General features: G+C 37.7%; 1 protein-coding gene across 19 annotated transcripts in view; it reads left to right on the forward strand.

The window, feature by feature from the left end:
* HMBOX1 (homeobox containing 1) overlaps positions 1-20,948 on the forward strand; it is a 180,637-nt gene that overhangs the window by 141,089 nt on the left and 18,600 nt on the right. For all 19 annotated transcript variants that reach the window (XM_023216828.2, XM_023216832.1, XM_023216823.1 and 16 more), the window contains exon 7: positions 19,522-19,604. In XM_023216828.2, the coding sequence (XP_023072596.1) occupies positions 19,522-19,604 (83 nt within the window). The remainder of the gene's footprint in view (positions 1-19,521; positions 19,605-20,948) is intronic.

The raw sequence follows: 20,948 nt of genomic DNA on the forward strand, positions 1-20,948 counted from the left end.
GAACATGCAAATTAAATGCTAATGAAGGCAAATGAATACCTGTTTGTAATGAAAACTATTGCATGTTTTGTTTTTCGTATGGATAAGTATATTTAATATGTTTTTTGTTATTAAATTCTGTTCATGTTCATCTTCAGTGAGCAACATGAAACAAAATCATTAGTAAAACCTAGAACCCTCTGAAATTATACGGAAAATATTTTGTTTTTGTTGTTTTAACCTCTGTCAGTCTCCAAAACAACTTTAAAAAATTAATCCAAAATATTCTCCTGGGCAAGGAATCAGCATTAAAAATTTTAGCTTGAGAGTATCTCTTTCCCCCAAATTTAAGCATCTAAAAATCAGGTCTTACAATAAAAGTGTCTTCATGAACAAAAATAGCATCACAACCACAATACTATAACGAATCAAAATTATATCATAGTTTTAAATTTGGTGTCACTGCTGTTAACCTGACATGTATATAATCTGAATTAGAGACATGCATCTAGTAACCAAGGGGATTTTATTCAAGGATGCTTTATATCCTGGGAGAACCAGCATGGAAGAGACAAATCAGCTTGTGAAACGATTTCTAGAACATTGCTTGAGGTTTCTGTAATGTAATTTTCTTGGTCTTTACTGCATTTTGGAAATCTTCCCAGGACAGTTTATTAGTACATAGACTTTGGTTTCAGTCTCTTTCCTTTCTCCTTTTTACTTTTAATTTTTTCAGTGAAGGTTAAGACTAACAGTTCCAGAAACTAAATTCTATATTTAACTGCAGACTGGGTGTGGTTGGTTCAGACAACTGCAGTGCAACTTGCCTAGTGTTTTGCAAATCATCAAAACCCTGACCTGCAAAGAACATTTCTTTTCCTAGTCTTCTGACTCTGAACTATGCTGAGCGATGATATGATGATCTGTAGTAATACTTTCGTATGTGTAAAGACAAAAGAGACTCATAGGTTCAAACTTAAGTGACTGTGGAAGATCAGTTTCTTCTGTGTTCTTTTATAGCAATCTCTGAATAATATTAACCTGCCCTGTTTTCCTAGTGTCACTTCCTGTTATTCTTTTATTACCTTAATTAACCACTGTGAGATTTTAAAAATATTTACCCAGGAAGCTCTCTCCACTTCTTCTCTTGTTTCATGAAGCTATGCTTGCTTTCATTTAATGTATTTTTTCTTCTTGTTTGCTTTATATAATTTGAGGCTTTCTTAATTGTCATTTAAAAATGAAGAAATAACTTCTAGTAGGATTTTCCCCATCTTAAAAAAACACTCTACCTCTTGAAGAGAATCCTGTTACTTTGCAAAATGCAAAAATAATCATGTTTTTCTTCCTTAGCAGTATCCTCACTTTGTTATGGCATTGTGATAGTGATGCTATTTGGTTTATATCTTTCATTATTCTGTATAATGTACCAATATGTATGTCACTTATGCAGAAATCTATGGAGTTAGAGACCCTTCTAATGTCAGTAAGATTACTCCTAGCCAGAAAAATAATTAGAGCAGAAATACTTATAAATCCTTTCTAATATTGCTCTTCTGAGAAATTAAAACCTATCTGGATGTTTCTTTGGACAGCACCTTGTGTCATGTGAACAGTAAGTGACTTTTGCTCTTGTTGTACAAAAAAATATAAATTGCATCTACTGACCACTGATTCCATGTAAGCAATCCAGGTGTAAGTTGAGAGCCTTCCTTTGATTTCATTTACCTATATTTGGTCACCATTACTGCAAAGAATAAGGAAGTGACCCTAAAGATCATCTAGTTCAGTTTGTTGTTTAGATCAAGAACCTGTAATTCAAAGAGACTAATTAACTTGGTTACATTCACACAAGAAATAAGATTAAGTTGCTTATTTTGAGACCTTACAGTTATGGGAACCGTAAAATATGATTTGAAAAATAATTCTACTTGTTGAACTTCTTAGCCCTTTATCTTCCTTAACTTTTATGTGGTAAACATTTATTGACTGTTGCTAAGGTTTAGGCTAAGAATTGGGACACAGAGATGAGGAAGACAAAAGTCCTTATTTCATTTAACCCAAATTTCTTCTCTTTGTTTCTTTATTCTTGTTTCTCTTAGGCCCCCTTATTATTATTATTATTTTTAATTTTCGTTCCTAAACTCCTTTCTGTATCTTTCTCTTCCTCACCTTCTGGTACTTTAGTTTGCCAAAAAGACTTCTGTCCATTTCTTTTTTCTTTTAAGCACACCCTCTACCCTCCAACTCTGTTCTTACTTTTGTTGATTATAATGTAAAACTGAAGTATATGCTTTAGTGTATCTTATACTTTCTGAATAAAGTATTAGGTTCCAGGTTTTTTTTCTTTCATGTAAAAAACAAAATTCTTTTCATGTAAAAAGCAATTTTTTTTTTTTTTTTTTTTTTTTTGAGACAGAGTTTTGCTCTTGCTGCCCAGGCTAGAATGCAATGGCATGATCTCGGCTCACCGCAACTTCTGCCTCCCAGGTTCAAGTGATTCTCCTGCCTCAGCCTCCCAAGTAGCTGGGATTACAGGCATGTGTCACCCCAGGCCCAGCTAATTTTGTATTTTTATTAGACATGGGGTTTCTCTATGTTGGTCAGGCTGGTTTCGAACTCCCAACCTCAAGTGATCTGCCTGCCTTGGCCTCCCAAACTGCTGGGATTACAGGTGTGAGCCACCATGCCCGACCGATCAATACCTATTTTTAAAATCAATTAGTAAATGTTATGTAATTTCTTAAAAGGTCCTTCAAGTTATTAAAATTATTATATCACTCTATGCTATGATTCTAAATTTCCTGTTTTTGTATAGAGTCTTTGTTTTCTCTGAGATTCTGTGGCTTTGGATAAGAAATTATTTCCCACCCTAGAATTAAATCTTCGGAAAATAACTGATTCTTAGCATAACAACACAAACAGACTAACTTCAGAAAACAAAATCACATCCATAACTAAGCTCTGGCAGAAGAGCAGTTCTTCAGGACTGTGTTTTAATGCATATTCTCATGAGCTGTCTTAATAGTTTGTTTAGCAATTGGCTTGGATTCTGGTTCCCTCAGTTTTTATGGTTATGCATTACAGAAATGAAGTATCTTGAGGTTGCTGCAATCTGAAAATCCTAAGAAATTATTGTTCACCTACCTTCTTATCAGTCTAGGTAGTTAGAATTACTTCCTTCTTCCTTATAAATGAGAGAACTAAAAACTCACCTTCCTACTGCTTAGAAGAAATCAGCTTCTCTTATTTTTCAGTTTATCTCTAAAACTTGTTTCAGTGCTTTACAGTTGCAAAAAAACTTACATTTCATTTTCTTCTTTATTATGTTGCTGCTGAATTGAGCGAACTAGGTGAGGATATCTTCTTCATATGTCATAACAAAGAGCCCATATGTCTGACCAAGATGGTGGTTATATTTGGATAGGAAATTCAGTGAATGTTTTTCCAGCTTCTTTACATTCACCTCTGATAGCTTTGTAGCAAGTGGCTAAGTCAGTGATGTTGAATTTATTAAGTGGAATATCATCGTAAGATGACAGATACAGCCTATGTAAGTTTGAAGAAAAATGTAAATGAAATAATGTTAAGCAAAAGAAGAAACAGTATATTATAATAATGTAAAAAGCCATAAATATCCAAATATAAATATTGGGAGAAATAAATAAATAATTTACCTTATATACTGAATAGTTTATACTTTTTTTTTTTTTTTTTTTTTTTTTTTTGAGACAGAGTCTTGCTCTGTTGCCCGGGCTGGAGTGCAGTGGCCGGATCTCAGCTCACTGCAAGCTCCGCCTCCCAGGTTTACACCATTCTCCTGCCTCAGCCTCCCGTGTAGCTGGGACTACAGGCACCCGCCACCTCGCCCAGCTAGTTTTTTGTATTTTTTAGTAGAGACGGGGTTTCACCGTGTTAGCCAGGATGGTCTCGATCTCCTGACCTAGTGATCCGCCCATCTTGGCCTCCCAAAGTGCTGGGATTACAGGCTTGAGCCACCGCGCCCGGCCCTTTACTTTTTTCTTTCTTTTTTTTTAATTTTTTTTTTTTTTTTTCTGATGACATAGTGGTTAAAAACACAGACTTTGGAGTTAGAACAACTGGTGCTCCAGGCCCTACCCTCTTACTCACCAGCTATGTGTCCTTATGGAAATTGCTTGTTATAAACGATTTTAATTACCATACCTATCTAATAGTACTTTGGTATGGCTTTAGGAACATACTTTTTCTAATAGTGTTGCTCCTCAACACTGTACCCTGTGCTGAGGAGTATGGAAAGATTAGCTCCTAGCCCTGGCAGGCTCAGTCCATTGGAGGAGTCAGGTTAAAGATCTCACACAAGAGATGAGTACCAAGTACAATAAGGACACAGGAGAGTGGTACAAGGAAAGGAAACCTTGAGGTCACAGTGGAGTGGGGTCCTGGAGAGCAGTACAGTTTCGATGGAATGAGAAGAGGAAGAATGACATGGCCAGTAGTGGGAGCAGCCTGTGCAAAGGCACAGAGACTGGAAAAATGAGGCTGCTGAGTGTCTGCTCAGTTGGGTGGGAAATGAGGCTGGGTGAGTAGGTTCTAGTCATATTGGGAATGACCTTACATTGTGACATTTGCAACATTTGTCTTTCTCAAAGCATCCTATTTGTATCTATGTGAAGTATGTTCTTTTAATAACCAAAAAACATTTTTCTTAATCAGTTTTTGGAATTGTTGGTGCCACTTTTCTCCCAGATATAAAACAGAAGTAATAACTCTTTTATGCCAATGATTCAAACTATTTTGGGGGTGGGGAGTGGATTTTCTGTTAATATTTATAAAACATCCTGAAAATTTAAAAAATTGAAACTGTTTTGAAAAATCTTTCTAGCCTTCCTTTTTAAAGACAGAAGCCTAAGTAAGATTCCCCTTTCTACGTGATCAAGGAAACATCTTGAAATTCTAGTCATTTTCAATTAGAAAGAAGAAAAAAAATCTTTTGATCAATTTTTTTTCCTGCTGATTTGTGTTACACAGGTACATTGTTAACAAAAATTAAATAATTCAGTTTTTCTTTAACTGACTTCTATTATAGAGGTGCATTGCTAGGATGAAAATTTGGGCAGTATCTTTGCCAGAATGAATTACTTCACCATCTGCTGAGTAAAGTCTAGTTGGTATTTCAGTGGTGCAGTTTTTATGCTCCTTTGGGCTAGGGTTTGGTTATACTCGGCTGGTCTATAGGCAGGCATAGTGCTATGTATGAAGTCTGATATTACAGAGTGTCACTTGAACTTGATCGAATATTTAAGAAGATCCTATAACTTTAACAAAATTAGAAAATGTTACCACCTTTTTTCCCCCACCGAACATGTTAGACTCAACGTAGGAGATATGGTAGTGCAGTATTTTCTAATTTTGTTAAAATCCTAAGTCATTCAAATCAGTTTGATGATAAATAATAATAATCAGAAGATTTAAAGTGATCCAATCAAAATGACTCAAAAAAGCAGGAAAATTACTTTTGAATGCCTCAGTGTCGTTTTCCTTAGAACATTATTTCATTTTCATCCATTAAAAAAAACATTTGGTGGGAGCAGAGTTGAGTCCTTTAAAATGTGATGTTTGTCCTGGCCTATAATGAATGAGGATGTAAAACATGCACTCTGCCCTCCCTTAGGTTGTTTTGCCACCACTGCAACCCCTGGCAAGCTGGTCTTCCTTCCCCTCTCTTCTGATGTCATTGCTGTTCTAAGAGAACATGCTGGAAGAATACACTATAAATTTTGGAATTAATTATGCTGGAAGTTGTATTTTAAAAGGAGTTTATCCTCTTTTATACTCCTTATGGAATGACTCGGGTGGAACATAATGAACTACACCTCCTGTATCTCTCTACAAATAGAAGGCAGTTCTTAACATTTATATGAGACAGCAGGAGCCTGGACATGACCTCATTTCAATCCATTAGACTATTTGAGGAAAAAACAACAAAACTTTCCCACTTATTGACAGGTAAAGTTATCCCAATCCATTTCTCATAGCCAGTAAGAAGATGAACTGTGCTTAAATGCATTTTAAAATTGGCAAATTATACTTCCTGGTTCCTTTTTGGTCAAACAGAAATAGCCAGAAGAGAAATTATCATGATGTTTTTGAGGCAGATTAGAATTTTTCCCTATCCTCATAGAGATGCTTTGCCAGCAGTTTCATATTGTACAAATGGCATACCCCTTATTTCTCTAGTCCCCAAGCCAATTGAACAGGGCAAAAGACCCCATGTTCCTCATAACAATGTTCTGTGGCCGCAGTTTACAAATAAATTAAGCACAGTTAGGTAAATACTGGTATTGTATATAACGAGTGACCAATTAAGTATATGATTCATCCCAGAGCAGAATTCTAGGCATCATATTATAAACATTAATACCAAGGGAAATCAACTTATAGATGAATTGGAAAATCTTCACAGAAAACTAGTGAACCTTCAAAAACTCAAGCAAATATGTATTGAGCTTCTACTTTGTACCAATCATTGTAATAGATATTGGGGAATACAGTAATTAACAAGACAAATGTGGTTCTGGCCTTAATGGCATTAAGAAATCATTATTGTTATACTAAACATTCACAACATGTACAGAGGCTTGTATATGTCTTTGGTGTTTGAAGATCTCAGTTGGTAGGATCTGAATGGACTGTGCTAGTTTAGTGGTAGGAGCCATCTAAAAGTGGTCTTACGAGTATACTTTGAAAACCTAGGAGTCCTGATTATAATAGTGTCTCATCCAAATATTCTATTTAATTGGTTCCTACTTTGACATGTCATCCATTAAATTAAAATGCCAGATTAAGCTATGTTTCTGTCCTTCTTGACACTATTAGTGATTATCATCATCTTACTAGGCTTGTCATCAAAATATTTTTGCTCTGCAGTGTGACTGTGAAGAAATTTATTTAGCTTGTATACAATTGGTAAGATAACTTTCCAGCTCTGTCAGTATTAATATAAGTAGCACATTTTTTGGTCAGATGTTATCAGAATTAATTTGGCTTTTTAAAAGGCAATTGAGGGCCAGGCACAGTGGCTCATGCCTGTAATCCCAGCACTTTGGGAAGCCGAGGCGGTTGGATCACCTGAGGTCAGGAGTTCGAGACCAGCCTGGCTAACATGGTGAAACCCATCTCTACTAAAAATACAGAAAAATAGGCATGGTGATGCGCACCTGTAATCCCAGTTACTTGGGAGACTGAGGCAGGAGAATCACTTGAACCTGAGAGGCAGAAGTTGCAATGAGCTGAGATTGCACCATTGCACTCTAGCCTGGGCAAGAGTGAGACTCCGTCTCTAAATAAATAAATAAATAAATAAACAAACAAAGGCAATTGAGGACTCATTTATCTATATCCTGGTAGTTTGATTGACTCCCACCTAAAACAGCAGCAAACCTATGAAAAAAGAAGTAAAAGTCTAGGTTTAAGAAAAAGTAATAAGTACCCCTGTATATAAAGTATTGTGTTTCTCCCTCTGCCTTCAGAGACATATCAGGATAATCCCAGACCAATGCACCTCTGATTCTTAAAAGAATCTATGCTGTTCTCCATGCTTGGTTTGCTGCTTTTTGAGATAAAGAATTTGGATTGATCCCTGGGAGGACCAGCTCTCATTTTAGATACAGACAATACAATAGCCTTTTAGCAAGAGGTAGTCATTTTGCAGAAGCATAGTATTGATCATAAGAAAAACCATGCAAGGCCGGGCGCGGTGGCTCAAGCCTGTAATCCCAGCACTTTGGGAGGCCGAGACGGGCGGATCACGAGGTCAGGAGACCAAGACCATCCTGGCTAACACGGTGAAACGCCGTCTGTACTAAAAAAAATGCAAAAAACTAGCCGGGCGAGGTGGCGGGCGCCTGTAGTCCCAGCTACTCGGGAGGCTGAGGCAGGAGAATGGCGTAAACCCAGGAGGCGGAGTTTGCAGTGAGCTGAGATTCCACCACTGCACTCCAGCCTAGGCAATAGAGTGAGACTCCATCTTTAAAAATAAATAAATAGGCCGGGCGCGGTGGCTCAAGCCTATAATCCCAGCACTTTGGGAGGCCGAGACGGGTGGATCACGAGGTCAGGAGATCGAGACCATTCTGGCTAACACGGTGAAACCCCGTCTCTACTAAAAAATACAAAAAACTAGCCGGGCGAGGTGGCGGGCGCCTGTAGTCCCAGCTACTCGGGAGGCTGAGGCAGGAGAATGGCGGGAACCCGGGAGGCAGAGCTTGCAGTGAGCTGAGATCCGGCCACTGCACTCCAGCCTGGGCGACAGAGTGAGACTCCGTCTCAAAAAGAAAAAAAAAGAAAAATCGTTCAAAAACAATGGATTGATTCTTATCAATCCTGTTCTGTTGATCTCCATGTTATAATCATTATTGATCAGTTGTGTCAAGTTTGTAAGTGACCAGTTTATAATTCAGCACTTTAAAAAAAAAGAATAGATTCCTTGCCTTGGGACACCTTGTACACCATGAATGAGAAACTTAATTCTGGGTCACCTTACAAACCTCTTTGGTAAACCTACTTCCTACCAGTGAAGGCTGACAAAACAGAGAGAGCAAGATGCAGCTGGCATCTAGCTAAAGTGGAGCAAATGGAGGAAGGAGTATACCACTACCTGTGCCCTAGGAGTTTGGGAACTGTTTAAGTGCAGTTTACTCTCCAAGGTACCGTGGTTTCCACTGGTATGACCTTAGTTATCACTCACATTTGGTCTTTTCATTAGGAAACTAACAAATCCACAGACTAGCAAAACCAAACACTGCCCTCTTGTGCATGTTCTTTTTCTTCATTATTTAAATAAAATGGAGGGCTAAGCAAATACTTGCTAAATTCAGTGGTAGTCAAGACATGTTTTAGGAGAAATACTGTTTCTCAGTTTTTCTTTAAGATTTGGTTCAAATTTGTCAGTTTTACTGTTTTTGTGACAACTCTAGAAAATTGTCTCCATTCTTTTCATGGTCTTCACAGACATAATTGAAAGATAGTACACATTAGAAGGAAAACCAATTATTACATAGTAATAAGATTCACACCAAACCTCTAATATGGTAGCACTTCATTTAAGACTTTATGTTTTAGGACAATTGATTGCCTGTGTTGTTTTGAGGGCTTAGTAATAGGGTAAAGTGTACTAAAAACTCACCTTCTAAATCCAGTGTTATGCTTGACACCTGTTTATCAATTAGCAAGTGGGATCTAGTGGCTATTAGCATGCTGCAAGTAAATGAAACATTTAAACATAGAGTCTTTGCAGTGAAGGGCCTGGGGAAAGGAAAACTTTATGTTAGGGCACATTTCATACATGGTGTCCATAATTCTTATTCTCATGTATGGATTTTTTTCTTTTTTTTAAACAAGTAAAGAAAAGCATCCTACCCCATCCTGATAATGATTTGGAAGCTTTGTTTTCTGCTAGTGTCTGAAGAGGTACTAACTCTTCTAAGATAGGTTAACTGTGTAGTGGACACACTTAATGGGTGTTGATGTTCTGTTTCAAGTGAGAAGTCCCAGGGTTTATTTAATTCTCCTCTGCCCAGGAAAAAAGGGAGGTCAGTGTTATGGTTGTGTCCCAAAGAGGAAAAGGCAAGGCTAGATGAGATGTAACTGTGGTGCTTGGGCTATCACGAGTTTCTTTTTGATGCCACCACATCTTTGCTTCCAGGAACTCTTGTGAAATTAACAGAAACTTGGTCGAGGTGATTCATTGATACAGAGATTTGCATTACATATGTTAAATGAAGTCAGAAACAATACCATGTCTTAGCTGAGTAATGGCTTTTCCTGATCTAGTGAACTAAGTCAAGAAACCTGAGTTACAGGTCATGTGACCTTGAGCAAGTCAGTTCTCTCTGGCTCCTCATTTGCAAAGTTCATGTCCTCTCCTGCAAAATAAAGAAGCTTTCAGCTTAAAAGTCTTTGATTCTTTGTCAGATCTACTCTGTGTTACATCTAAATCCATGTGTAATGAGCTGTGTTATGGGATTCCATAGGCATTTGTAAATTAGGCTTCAAGAATTCACTTTCTCATGTGAATCTCTTCCTAGGTCAGTACTAATTTTTCCATTTAGAACTCTCTTCTCTTTTCACAGGCTATTCTATTTTAAAACCTTAAGATGCTGCAAAGTCATGAAAACTTACAGCTTCTTCTATAACAGAACTCATTTATATTTTAGCTTATGCTCACACCTTCTAAAAGGTTGATATGGACAGAGCCATTATTTATTTTATTAAGTCCCCATGGAGTTAAAAATAAGCTCATCTGTAAAAAATACATTAGTATAGAACATCTTTTGTTTGTTATACCTCAGTGTGTATGCAAAACAAACTTTTAAAATGTAAATTGGTTTGTTGCTAAAAGGCATTAAGATAGGCTAAAGTTTATTATTTAAGAATAATTTTAATCTAATTCCATTTTGCTGATACTTTAAGACAGCAAACTTTATTTTCAAATAATGCTTTTCTAAATTATAAAATTAGCACATGCTTAATACATAAAATTGAGGGATACACAAGAAAATATAAAGAAAATTAAAATACCTCTTAATACTACAATCCAAAGATAGTAACTGTTAACATTTGGCATATTTCATTTGGGTCATGTTTCTGTGTATTATGTATATATCTACATATCTTTTCAAACAAAAGATGATTATGCCAGATATGTAGTTTTATACTTTCTCACTTATATGATCTTTGAAAACATGATTTTCATTGACTAAATCCATTTTACGAATATCCTCTTATTTATTACCCAGTCCCTGGTGGTTGGATATGGAAATCATTTTGTTTATTTCCAGAGATCATTTACCACATAGATACTCTCAAATAGGAGATGGGACTTGGGTTCTAAAGTATGTTAGTTTAAAGCTGGTTTTTTCCCTTCTTCTGAAAGAGTAATCTTTCTTCTAAAAGCAGGCCTTTCCTGCCCACTGCCCAGTAAGTTTACTTGGTGATGAAGAAATACACACTGAATTGTACTTAGTGGGAAATGTCTGGCAATCCTAAAACCTTATTTTGGATAACTGAAATGATGAGGTTTAAATATCGCTTTAGCAGAGATAGTTCACAGGAAGGCACAGAAGAACATGTTCATTTACATGGCATTATCCCTTGCTTGGAGAGTCAGTCTCTGTCTTTTCTATATGCTCATGCAGACACAAAAGGAGGAATTCTTTGGCTGCAATTTTTACAGACTTCAGTGTTATTGAAATGAAAGTGGTTCAGGGACATTTCCATTTGTTACTAGCTTATGGTTTCTCATCTCATGTAAATTATTTTGCCACTTTTCATTTAAATTCTTTGCTGTCATTGTCTGGCAAAAGATCATTTGGTTTCTCCCTGTGAAGACATTCACTGATCACTCAGCCGACGGTGTCCTTTGTCTGTAGAAGTGTAGTGCCCTCCGGATTTATTTTATCACTTTTTTATTGCTACCTGTGGACTTTTGTTTATACTTCTTTTCCTGTTTTGTCTTAGAAAATGTCTAGGGCTATATACATTTCATATGGACTAGAAGTATGTTTTGAGTTCCAGAGTTTCATTTCAGAAACAGGTCCCCTTTAGAGTCCAGCAGCCAAGTTCTCCTACAGTTTATCCACTTGGTAACAGAAATTTCTAGTCCTTCAAACTAATCTAAAATGCTGGAAGGTAAGTAACAGTGTGTACTGTTCCTAGGGCTGTCTTGAATGCATTTTATCACCATTCCGAAGCATCTCTTGAATCTCACCTTTCTTTTCTATGTCCAGGCCTCAACCTACTTCAGGCCTTCTCCACAGCCATCATCACAGCTGCTGACTGGCTTCTGCCTCTAGTATCAGCAGAGATATTGCCCTACAAAAATAAGTTTGATCTTAGAATACCTCTGCTTTAAATTATAGCTCCCAGTTGCCTACAAAGTTAACTCCATACCCTTTAAAATCTGGACCCAACCTTTCACAACCCCCTGTCATATGCTGTGTATTCTAGCCATACTAAACTCCTTCCCATTTTCGGAACATTGTAAGCTCTTTCGTGACTCTCACTACCTTTGGACATCATGTTGTTTCCTCTGCCTGACAGCATTTCCCTGCACCCACCCTCTCTGCCCTGAAAACCCTTGCTGTTTCTTCAAGACCCTGCCCAAATATACATTCCTCTCTGCTACCATGGTACTATATTCATACAACTAATACAATTTCTTTTACAGTACTTCATAATATCTTCTTTACATACCTGTATCTCCTGGTGATTACTTGGGGAAGCTTTGTCTGGTTCACCTTTGCCACCATTTAGCCAATTGCCTGGTATACACTAGGACTTAACATTTTTGGGTGATTGAAATGAATGATTAATTCAGTATATTCAAAATCAAAGTTACTAGATCTATTTCCTAACTTCATTGGCAGCTCATTTTGGTTATATATAGCTCAGAAATAAACACAAATATCAAAAATAAATACAAATAAAATAAAAATAGCTTAGGCTAAAACCACCAAATGTACTTAGAGAAGATAATTGTATAAAATGGTGAAATCCTCACTTTCTCCTGAGATAGTCTGGGTTTTACCAAAAGTCTTAACTGAAACCACTGTTTTCTGTTTTCACTTTTGTTTCCTTTTCTCATTCATTTATTCCCTGATGTATTCATTTATTCAACCATCTGTTCATTAGATACTTACTGTCTGTTATATGCCAAGCCTATTTTTTGGGCTTAAATACCTCCTTTTGTGAGTAGATAGAAACTATAGCCATCTTCCTCTTAATGCTTCCTTTTTTCTGAGCAATTACCATATCCTCCTTGTCAGAGCACATGTGAAAAAGATTCAGAGGATTTTAGTTGACATTAAATTCAGATATATATATATAATGTAGTGTGGTCCTAGAGTGGTCATATAATTTATTGTCCAAAGCGGGACACTCTGGGAGATTAAGATGAGATTTGTTAATAATCCAAGAAAACAGCACTATGTCAGGCAAACCAGCGTGTATGACCATCCTTCTGTAAGCCCTATAGCCTAATCAGATCACATCACTAGTTGCCTTCTGTTTTGCAAGCATGTCTTAAGTTTTATACCTTCATATTTTTGTCTTTACTGTTACTGTTGCCCTTGCCTCTCCAATGCCTGCAACCTGCTAACTAACCCCTCAGAAGCCTGCACAATTCAATGAGCTTTCCCAGATCAGCCCAGTCCATAGAGATACCACTCTTTTCTGAATTTAACATGTTTTATACTTAATTAGAAGCTAGATGCATTTTATTTTGTCACAGTTATGTTGTGACTCCTTTTATTATTTAACTTTTTTTATATCTTCTTCTCAACTGAACCATAATCAGGGCCCATATTTTGAAATTACTCATACCCCTCAAGTACAATGCCTTATGCATAGTCATGTAATACATAGTTGTTTGGTATTTTATTTCCTGGTCTACCTTTATCTTTTCACAAAACTTTTCTACTTATATCAATATTGTGTGTCTTTTCTCACAAAAAAGTTTTAAGAGTTTTGCAGTGAAAAATCTTATTACGTTTTAAACTTAAATTTCACCATGAGGTACTGTAAATGTCATTTTATCCATTTAGATTATACTCTGTATCTTCAATCAATATTTTTTAAACATTGAAACATTACAGAAATAGAGAAAGAAGAGAGTTGTGCTAACAGTCCTTTGTATACTCCTCCAGCTGCAATAGCACGTTTCAATGAAAATTCATATTTTTTAATAGGCCTACATTTCTTAATTACAAAAATAACAGGTCTTTAGTAGAGAAGAAAGGATTAATTAGTTACCAGACTTAGAGATTTAAAACCATATTGAATCAATTCTTATTTTCTTTAGCCTTTGATTTGGAAAAAGTTACTGATTTCCTTTTTTACTCTGGTCTTCTTTATTTTATATAGTGAGATCCTAAAAATACAGATTAATTTTAATCTTTAATTAAATTTAATTCATTTTAAACCTTTTTAACTCGGTACAAAAGTTATATATACCATGAATAACTGCAAATTCTAATTTAGCTTCCAGAGATAGCATGGCTTTATCTATTTGTCACAAGAACAGAAATCACAATCCTAATATTTTCTAGCTGGTCCAAATACACTTTCCAAACATAAATAGTTACAGAGTTGTATTAATCATTAAACTAGTTCTTAAATATTGTACTGTCTCTCCCAAGTTCTCTTCTTAAAAAGTAATTTATAAAAATAGCATGTGTTTATTTCAGAAATTCAACAGAGAAGTATATAAGGCAGAATGTCAATTTTTAAAAAATATTTTCTTATTTCTCCAAGAAAAAGTGAAAATCATTCTTAATTGCCACCAATATTTTCCGTTTTTGCCCCCATCCCCAACACTGTCACTTCTTGGAGATGGTCATTGCTAACCCCTTAGTACGTATCCTTGAAGATCTGTTTTGCAGTACCTCTTTGCCCTCGCTTGTTAGCAATTCATTTACTGTGAGATCCATTTCTTTTGGAGGCCCCCACACTGGGTTGGTGGTGCCTTTGTCTATCATTATTGACTCGTCAGCACTATCATTAGTGAGGCGTGCGTGTGAGGATGAGTCAGACTTGTACCCTGGCATCATGTGGTTTTCAGTGCAGTAGAAGACAGATGTATACAGTGATAACTGTAGTACAAGATGAAAGATACGTAAGAGAGGAACAGATGAAGTGCGGTGGGATTCGTAGGGCAAAGAAAATACATTTGATTGGCCAAGAGGTGATATTTGAGGTGTACCCTGAAAGATAAGATTTTGCACTGCGGGGTGGGGAGAGGCAAAAAGCTGATGTACTTGCAAGAGAAAGGCATAGAGATGCAAGGAGTTTATAGAGTTATTCCATTTTCCTAGGTGGTAGCATGCATATATGGGAGTAGCAGATAAAGATGTAGAGGTTGTTTGCTGAGAATGATGGTTTCCAGCTGCATCCATGTCCCTACAAAGGACACGAACTCATCCTTTTTTATGGCTGCATAGTATTCCATGGTGTATATGTGCCATATTTTCTTAATCCAGTCTGTCACTGATGGACATTTGGGTTGATTCCAAGTCTTTGCTCTTGTGAATAGTGCCGCAATAAACATACACGTGCATGTGTCTTTATAGCAGCATGACTTATAATCCTTTCGGTATATCCCCAGTAATGGGATGACTGGGTCAAATGGTATTTCTAGTTCTAGATACTTGAAGAATCGCCACACTGTCTTCCACAATGGTTGAACTAGTTTACAGTCCCACCAACAGTGTAAAAGTATTCCTATTTCTCCACATCCTCTCCAGCACCTGTTGTTTCCTGGTATTTTAATGATTGCCATTCTAACTGGTGTGAGATGGTATCTCATTGTGGTTTCGTTTTGCATTTCTCTGATGGTGAGTGATGATGAGCATTTTTTCGTGTGTCTGTTAGCTGTATGAATGTCTTCTTTTGAAAAGTGTCTGTTCATATCCTTTGCCCACTTTTTGATGGGGCTGTTTGTTTTTTTCTTGTAAATTTGATTGAGTTCTTTGTAGGTTCTGGATATTAGCCCTTTGTCAGATGAGTAGATTGCAAAAATTTTCTCCCATTCTGTAGGTTGCCTGTTCACTCTGATGGTAGTTTCTTTTGCTGTGCAGAAGCTCTGTAGTTTAATTAGATCCCATTTGTCAATTCTGGCTTTTGTTGCCGTTGCTTTTAGTGTTTTAGACATTAAGTCCTTGCCCATGCCTATGTCCTGAATGGTATTACCTAGGTTTTCTTCCAGGGTTTTTATGAGGTTGTTTAGAGGGGACTTTGAACACCTCTATAATAAACCTTTGAGAATTTCTGAACAGGATAGTAACTAGAGATGTGCTTTAGGAATATTAATCAGGCACTGGAGCGGGTACAGTATTTGCAGGCTTTGCAGCCACTTGGAAGAAAAGTTATCACAATGAGGTGTACTGGCCAAAGAGCTATTGCTTAAAAGGAACCCGTAGGTCTTAGCAAGTAGTGTATCCCCATCAAGTCTAAGAAGGCCTTGGATTTTAAGACACACCTTATTTGACGTGCCAGTAAGGGAGACAGAACACCACCAATTATAAAATGCATCCTGTCTTCAGAGATCACAATAATGAAGAAATATGTATTATAAAATCAGTGAAGTAAGATCACTGTATGGGCACATGGAAAAGATGAGATACGCAGGAAAGAAAGGAGAGAGTTGAGAAAATGAAAGGAAGGGGAATGAGGTCAAAGACAAAAGCGGAGAAGTTGACCTTGAAGAGGAGGAGAATGCATGCATCTTCCTCTGCCATAAGACAAATGAATGAGTAATGCTTAGAACAGTGTACAAGTTGAGAAGCCAAGCAATTAACTCATATTAAATAATCTCCATCTTCATAAGAGAGAAAGCAAGGTCATCTGCAAAAAGTGACAGTGGTCAATTTGAGGGCTTGGGGTAAGAGAGTGCAAAGTTTTCAGGTAAATGGGGCAGGAAAGATGGGATATGAAAGGCAATTGGTTAGAAAAGACCAAAAGAATTCCTGACAGAAATGAGGGTCTCAGTTAAGGTTGAAAAATGTAGATTTATTAAAAAACCAATTGGCCCGATTTTATGACTTTGTCCAGGAACACTTGATCCCCTGAGAAAAGGATGGAAGAAAATAAATGGAAGTTGCTTTCTGCAGGGTAGGAGATTGACTGGACAGGTATGGTGGAAGGACAGAAAAGCTAAACAACCTAGTTTCTCTAAGGGAAGTTGCTGATTTCACATGCCATGGAGTTCAGGCTAAGAAATGAGAGGTGAAGCCCAAAGAGGAGTGAAAAACAGAGATTGTTTTTGTTTTTGTTTTGTTTTGTTTTTTTTAACTGGTTGGGGGGATTAAGGAGTTAGAATAAAGAAAGTACAGAACAAATTAGTTTGAAGAGGAGGCATAGGTAAATACAGAGTTGACTGGGGAATTTCAGAATTGAGGATCATGGAGGTAGAATTCCAAGGGTTAAGCCTTGAAGATAAAGTGTTGTCTTTCTAAAGAACAGATGGGAGTATATCTCTGTGTATCTTGGAAACTTCTAAGGCACCCTGTTTATTTCAGTATGAAGTCTTCTTGAGGAACACACAAGGGTCTTCACAAGCTGGCCCCATCCCACCTTTCCAGGCCAGTGTCTCATTGCTTTGTACAAGCCCCATGTTCTAGCCACATTTAACTCTTTTTTTTTTTTTTTTTTTTTTTTGAGACGGAGTCTCGCTCTGTCGCCCGGGCTGGAGTGCAGTGGCCAGATCTCAGCTCATTGCAAGCTCCGCCTCAAAGGTTCACGCCATTCTCCTGCCTCAGCCTCCCGAGTAGCTGGGACTACAGGTGCCCGCCACCACGCCCGGCTAATTTTTTGTATTTTTTAGTAGAGACGGGGTTTCACCATGTTAGCCAGGATGGTCTCGATCTCCTGACCTCGTGATCCACCCATCTCGGCCTCCCAAAGTGCTGGGATTACAGGCTTGAGCCACCACGCCTGGCCACATTTAACTCTTTTCTATGCCCAGAATCCTCAAAAGCTTTTATCTGCCATTTTGTCTTTGCATATGCCGTTCCCTCTTAAATAAAATGCTTTTCCTCCTCTTCTCTGCCTTGCAATCTCCTGCACATCCTCTAGACCTAATTCAGATGGCACTCCTCAGTGACGCCTTTCCAGGCTCCTGCCAACAACACTGAGCACACATTCATCCATGTTCCCTCAGTGCTCTGTCCGTACATCCTATGGCATTTCACCACAGGGTATTGACTTACATGTCTCTTTCTAGTGGACTGTGAATACTTCAGAGTCGGAAACTATGTCATCTTTCTTTATCCACAGTGACAAGCACGTATTAGGTATTTAGTATCTGCTTTTTGTTTTTGTTAAATTTTGTGTAAATGAACTCATCCAGTACATCTCAGAAGTTATGACCTGTGCATTTAGGTCACCTGGAAATCTTGTTAAAATTCAGATTCTGATTTAGTAAGTCTGAGGTGGGGTCTAAGATTCTGCTATTCTAACTGGCTCCTAGGTGACAGCCATGCTGTTAGTTCTCAGAGTTAATCCAAAGCTTCCTAGCCTAAGTAAATAGCAGACATAGAGCAGAGACAGAAGCCATTAGAAATGTGAAAGTGAAGCAATTATGAGGGTAGTGACTTGGAAAAATACTCAGTATGCACACTGGAGTCCCAGAAATGACAGCAGAAAATTGTGCAGGAAGAGATGCTATAAAGCAGAAGACCATGGTGGAGGGTGGTAGTTGACAAGACTGGAAGGATATAGCTATATGACGAAAGTTTTACAGAAGAAAAGGTAGTTAGGTGGGGGCAGCTGTTGTGAGTCAGGACTACATCAGATGAGACATCAGATGAGGTTAAATAAATAAATAACTGCAGTGAAGGCATGCCCTCCGAGGAAGAGTGGGCGGTGAGAGGAGGGAGTCAGTGTTAGAAGCTGGGTTTGCAGGTCCTCAGGAAGGGCTGGGTCCTCCAGTGCTATTCACAGTAGGATGGCATTTCCACCAGTGCAGACAGGAGTGCTGAAGGCTTAAGAAAGGCTGGATTACAAGGAAAGGGAACTCCGTGAAAAAATGGTAGGTGCTAGAATTTGACAGGGGCCCATTTCCTGATTGGAAGTTTCCAAGTTGAAACCATGAAAGTTCTCCTTTTCTTTTTTTAAACTCATGGGTGACTGAAAAAGTAGCACTAATAAGCATTCTATTCCCACATGCAGTCTGATAGGTCTGAGAATTCTAAGGATGGGTTAAGTAAATTTATTCTTTCTTTAAAGTACTATTGTTCTTTAAAAAGTGCAAAAGTAATACATACTTTTTTAACAAATGAGAAAGAAAATGTTTAAACTCCTCCCGCTAAGCCCCCTCCCCACAAATCAGTAACCAGTATTTAAGCTTACTATGTAGTCTTCCAGCTTTCATCTATGCAAACTTATGTACACAGAGGAATTTTTAAATTCTGTAATGATATTTTCATATTATTATTGGTATAATACCAATATTGAAAATAACAGTGTTTTCAGTATTATTCTGCGGATAGTTTTCCTCACTTAGAAATATGTCATAAACATCCCTCCACATCAGTGGACAGAACTGTAACTTATTTTTTCCTACTAGTTTTAAATAGCAATGTATAAGTATAGATATCTCATAATTTGTTCTGCCATTCTCCTGTTGATGGATACGTGGGTAATTTCAAATTTTTGCTATATCAATGACATCTTTTAATGAAGCAGAGCAGTATGTAGACCTGTTCTGTCCCATATAATAGCCACTAGTCACATGGAGCTATTCAAATTTAAATTAAAATTAAATTAAATTCAAATTCCATCCCTGACATTAGCCTCCTTTCAAGTGCTCAGTAGCCATTTGTGAGTTGTGGCTACCATACTGGACAGCATAGAAGATTCTACTCTCACAGAACATTCCATTCAACAGCCTGGACCTAGACACTTACGTATGGCATCTTGCAGCACATATTTTTCAACGAGTTAGTGTTTTAATGAGAGTATGTTTGAAAAATAAAAACTTTGTGTTTGTGTTGGTTGCCTCTGCAGTTACTTCAATGAGAATCAATATCCAGATGAAGCTAAGAGGGAAGAAATTGCAAACGCTTGCAATGCAGTTATACAGAAGCCAGGTAAGGTCGCAGGCATAGCCTTGCTCTGCGGTGGTGCAGCACAGCGCTTGGTTACAGGTTGACATCTAGGACAGTTAATCTTGTGCGTGCGTTGGCATAGCGCTCCCGGCTCAGTCTGTGCCATCCTTCAGCAGGTGGCCAGTGCCCTGTCCTGCTCACACAGTACTTCTGAGGGATGTTTTTATGGTACTCAAAATCAAATGCTCACATAGGAGAGTTTTCAAGGAATGACCCCACATGAGATATGAGACCTTGAAATTACTATTTTTTTAATGTGTAGATTTCCTTTTCTAAGAATTTAGCTAAAAGATATTATGAAACAGTGTTAAAGTTTTAAATATTTAAGCAAGCTTTGTCAATATAAAATTAAGATAGAATTTTTTAAAACAATTGTTATAAATTGTAAAATGCTGTATTTCTCTTTAGGAAAAGAATTCTTTTTGTAGTTAGTTTCTATCTCCTTTCCACATTGAGATGAGTTCTGCTTGCTTAGCTAAGAAAAATTTAGGGCAGGTACCATTTTGAAGTCCTGTTGTTCCAAACTCAACAAACCCACTTAAATATTTCAAACGTATTTTCTTCCTTGTGCTAAAATATTATTTCACATTTTACAGATTTTGTTAAATATAAACCATTTTCAGTTAATAGATCCAATTGATTTCCATGTGGCCAGTTATTTTGATTGGCCTAAAGGCTACATATGAAAGTATCAATGTTTTATAAAATTAAGTAGACCTTCATTCTCCCTCACCCAGAAGCCAGACTTCTAGCAATGTAGACCCTACAAACTCTGCTCCAGTGACACATAAGTGAAAGGAATCTGTACCCTGTTTCAAGCATGCCAAAAGTCCCAGCCCTAAAGCTGTGCAGAAACTTGAATTCTCCCTGGAACATTTTGCCCCCGTATCATCAAGACCCTAACAAACCTGCTTTCTGGTTTCTTCACACACTGTGGATTAATAGCCGAAAAACAAAAGGAAAGGTGAGGAGGGAATGTTACATAGGGGTCTGTATTGGCAAGCATGGTGTACTATCCATAAAAAACCACATTGGACTTTTTGCCAGGTGCAGTGGCTCATGCCTGTAATCCCAGCACTTTGGGAGGCCAAGGCAGGCGGATCACGAGGTCAGGAGATCGAGACCACCCTGGCTAACATGGTGAAACCCCGTCTCTACTAAAAATACAAAAAAATTAGCCAGGCATGGTGGCGGGCACCTGTAGTCCCAGCTACTCGGGAGGCTGAGGCAGGAGAATGGCATGAACCCGGGAGGCGGAGCTTGCAGTGAGCCGAGATTGCGCCACTGCACTCCAGTCTGGGTGACGTCTCAAAAAAAAAAAAAAAA

The sequence above is a fragment of the Piliocolobus tephrosceles genome, chromosome 7 (assembly GCF_002776525.5).
Source record: "Piliocolobus tephrosceles isolate RC106 chromosome 7, ASM277652v3, whole genome shotgun sequence".
In the NCBI taxonomy this organism is placed as follows: domain Eukaryota; kingdom Metazoa; phylum Chordata; class Mammalia; order Primates; family Cercopithecidae; genus Piliocolobus; species Piliocolobus tephrosceles.